At 51.1% G+C, this 4,029-nt stretch overlaps 1 protein-coding gene across 1 annotated transcript; it reads right to left on the bottom strand.

The window, feature by feature from the left end:
* Positions 1–308: 308 nt before the first annotated feature.
* On the bottom strand, positions 309–1,811 carry LOC114923617 (gastrula zinc finger protein XlCGF52.1-like). Its single transcript, XM_029286793.1, has 3 exons — positions 879–1,811; positions 684–785; positions 309–512 (listed from the first exon to the last, which is right to left on the bottom strand). Exons 1-3 carry the CDS (start codon positions 1,809–1,811, stop codon positions 309–311), a joined length of 1,239 nt encoding a protein of 412 aa, XP_029142626.1.
* Positions 1,812–4,029: the final 2,218 nt, after the last annotated feature.

Here is a 4,029-nt window from a genome sequence, read left to right as displayed (position 1 = left end):
TGATCTGAGGCATCTAAACGGAGTTTCCTTCTTCTCTTCTGGACCCCAAAATCTTAATATCTAAAATGAAAAGTAAAAAAATCAGAAATAAAATGTTGATTTCTGCTGAAGCATTTGTGGAACCTCTCCTGTGCAGACGCTTTGGTGTACAAAAAGCACAAGAAACTGGGACAAAAAATTGCCATGCTGTTTTCGTCATTGTGAAGGTTTCCCCACAACAAAAAACTGTAGGATTTCCCTTCTGGGACTGTGTGAAGTTCCTGGTGAATTATAAGATGTGACGTTTCAAAAAATGTTTTCCACATTCCTCACAACTGAAGGGGTTTCTCTCTAATATGGACATTCTGATGCCTTTTTAGGTGACATTTACTATGAAAGGTTTTTTCACACTCTGCACACTTGTAAGGCGACTCCCCTGTGTGACTTCTGGTGTGCTTGTGAAGTGATGAAGTTCGGGCAAAACATTGCCCACACTCTGGACATTTATATGGTTTCTCTCCAGTGTGGGTTCTCTGATGCATCACAAGAGTATTTTTTTGAGAAAAACATTTATCGCACTCCGAGCATTTATGGGGCTTCTCTCCTGTATGGATTCGGCTGTGGCTTCTAAGGGAATGTGAATGAGCAAATGCTCTCCCACAGTCTAAACATTTGTAGTTTTTTTCCCCTATGTGAATTTTCACATGACTTCTAAGGTTTGATGTGGTAGAATAAAATTGTCCACATTCGATGCATTGATATGGCTTCTCCCCTGTGTGGGTTTTATGATGTGTCCAAAGGGTTGCCTTTTGAGAAAAACATTTCCCACATTCGAAGCATTGATATGGTTTCTCCCCTGTGTGGGTTTTACGATGTGTCCAAAGGGTTCCATGTTGAGCAAAACATTTTCCACATTCTAGGCATCTGTATGGCTTCTTTCCTGTGTGGAGCGTCTGATGCCTTCCAAGGCTTTGTTTTAGGGAAAAGCATTTCCCACACTCCCCACATTTGTATGGTTTTTCCCCCGTGTGGATTCTCTCGTGAAACTGAAGCACTCTTTGTGTAAGAAAACGTTTTCCACATTCCCCACATTGATAGGGTTTCTCCCCTTTGTGTATCTTCTGATGTCTCTGAAGTTCAGAAGAACACATAAATCGTTTCTCACATTCTGGGCATTCATAGGGTCTCTCTCCAGTGTGACGTCTCTGATGCTGCACCAGGCTTGATTTCTTGGAAAAACATTTCCCGCATTCAAGACACTTTTCATTTTTCTCCCCTGTGTGTGTTTTCTCATGATTCCGAAGAGTTGAACTCAGGGTGAAACATTTTCCACACTCAAAGCATTTGTAAGGTTTTATTCCTGCATGAACCTTCTCATGGACCCGAAGATTTGCCTTCCGAGAAAAGCTCTTCCCACACTCCCAACACGTGTAAGGTTTCTCCCCTGTGTGAATTCTCTCGTGGCTTCTGAGGGTGGATTTCTCACGGAAAAAAATCCCACATTCCAGACATTGATAAGGTTTCTCTCCAGTGTGGATTTTCTGATGTGTAAGAAGACGTGACTTTTGACCAAAGCGTAAGTCACATTCCTCACATTTATGAGGTTTTAGTCTGGGGGGACGTCTGAGATCTTTGGCACCTTTTCCAGAAAAGGATTTCTCACCCTCCAATCCTTGACTGGATCTGCTTCCCACATGGACCTCCCTGTGGGTCAAAAGGAGGGATCTGCGAGCAAAGGATTTCCCACACTCTGAGCATTCATGGGTTCTTTTGTGGTTTTTCAGAGTGCTGCTTGTGTCTGACGGGGGATCCGAGAGTTTCCCGCCCTCCATGAGTTCTGGCGGCTGCTGCCTTGCGCTGATTTTCTACTATCTCTTGAAAGGTGACTTGCAAGTGAATCTTTGGTCAGAGTTGTTTTCCTGCTGGTGGAAAAAGAAAGAAGACAAGAATAATGTTTCCTTTCGACAACGGTAGAGAATCACAAAATCATAGCCTTAGAAGGGACCATGAAGGTCTTCCAGTCCACCCTCTGACCAGGGGAGAGGTCCGCATTACACCCCAGACAAAACCTCCATTGATTCCTTCTCCCCACATCCCTCGGAGGCAAACTCTTCTGCTGTTCACTGACTCTATCTTTTCCTCCTTGGTTCTTGTCCTATGACGAGGTGAAAAAGAAGCCCTGAAACCTTAGGTAGGAGGAAGGCCCAGGCAAGGGACGTGGGCGTGTCTGGGGGGTAGGGGGAGGTCCGGGAGACCAGGCTCAGTTCAGCCATGAGTTCGGGGGGTGATGAAGTGGGATGCACAGCTGCAGCCACCCCTGGAAGCCTGAGCTGCCCCATCCAGACCATGGAAAGCAGCCCCGGTGGACAGTAATGCCGGGGCTGGGCCTTAAGTGGAGGCCTGGGGTCACTGAACCCAGACCTGGACTTCAGCCCACTGTCACCTCAGCCACTGAGAATTGAGGCCTTAATCCCCACAACGGAGGCCTTTGCAGCCTTGCGCCATTCTCCAAGTCACGTGTTCCATACATGTTTCCAAGCAAAATATCTCAAAAGCATCTGTAAGCTTCTCCAGGACCTCCTTAAGTCAAACGTGGCCTGTGCCAGGACTCACAAATGCCTCTCCTGCCCACTTCAGGCAAGCCCACATTCCTATCTGGGACTCATCTGCTCAACGACATGTGAAATTGCTTAACAGCCACAACCTCAGGAGTAGAGGATTGCAGTCACTGAGCCAAACTCTCATGTGACATCTTAACGACCAAGACTCCAGTGCCAATTGTGGTCATAAGTCTGAGGATATACCAAAAACCAGGGCTGTGGGGTCGGTAGATAAATGTTCCGACTCCGACTCCTCAGTTTTTTGTACTTCCGACTCCCCGACTCCTCTGTATTAATAAGCTAACAATCGGAGCGTACAGGTTTTTATAGCCTTAGCTGAATGACAGCAGTTTTTCCAATGGTTTAAAGCAGACATGTCCAAAGTCCGGCCCGCGGGCCATTTGCGGCCCGCGGCCCAGTTTAATCCGGCCCTCGAACAGCCCTCCCTGCTCTATATAAATGCGGCCCTCCCACGGCCCTCCGGCAAGTCCCATGAGAGAGAGACAGAGAGACAGAGACAGAGGCACTTGCACTTCTGTCTCTCTCTCTCTCTCTCTCATGGGACTTGCCCCCTCGCAGGGCTCCTCATTGGCCCTGCGCCCTGTTACCCCGCCCCCAGCCGCAAGCCACCATCCGCCCTGTGGTTATAAGTGTCCCGGCAGTTGGGACCCGCCCCTCCCGGAAGTCAATCAATCCTTGGCGGTTCTCCGGCCACTTGTGTGCTGCGTCACCCAGCCTCCTTCCCTGAAGGCTCGTTGGACCAGAGAGTTCCAGGTTGGTGTCAGCCCTTGCTCGGCCTTCTGAGCTCTCCCGCGGCGTCTGCTGGTCTGCTGGTGTTGCGTGGCCCGTTCGGCTTTCCCCCTGGCATCCGCGGCGTTCTCCGCCTCGCTGCGGCTTTCCCCGGCTGGCTCCAGCAGTTCCGGCTGATTGCCGGCACGTGGCTGTTTCTCCCTGGCAGCCTCGGCCCCCCCAGCCCTGTCGGTGAGCGCCCGGCAGGGCGTAGCGTCGCCAGGCCTCCCCCCCCTTGCGCGAGGCTTCTGGCGTTCCCCCTCGCACCTGGCTACAGCGGCTCGGGATTTCCCACCCAGGCACACCAGGCAGCGCTGCAGGGAACGGAAGGGAGGGGGGAGGGCCATACCTGGAGCTCCGCAGGCCGGGGCAACGCCGGGAACGAGCTGGGCGGCTGCGGCGGCAGCGGCGGGAACAAGCTGCTCGGCTGCGGCGGCGGCAACAGCAACGGGCCGGGTGGCTGCGGCGGCGGCAGCAGTTGGCTGGCGGTCCCCCAACCCTCACCCGTGAGTGGCAAGCCCTGTGGGGCTTGACAAAGAGAAGAGAAAGAGAGGAGAGAGGGAAAGAGAAAAAGTGGAAAGAGAAAGAGGAAAGAGAAAGAGGGGAAAGAGAGAGAGAAAGTTAGAGGAAAGAGAGGAAGAGAAGAGAAAGAGGAAAAAAA

Source organism: Protobothrops mucrosquamatus, unplaced genomic scaffold (genome assembly GCF_001527695.2).
Source record: "Protobothrops mucrosquamatus isolate PMUCROS unplaced genomic scaffold, P.Mucros_1.0 scaffold5062, whole genome shotgun sequence".
NCBI lineage: Eukaryota > Metazoa > Chordata > Lepidosauria > Squamata > Viperidae > Protobothrops > Protobothrops mucrosquamatus.
The sequence above is the reverse complement of the archived record's forward strand: the minus strand, read 5'-3'. Positions and strand labels throughout refer to the sequence as shown.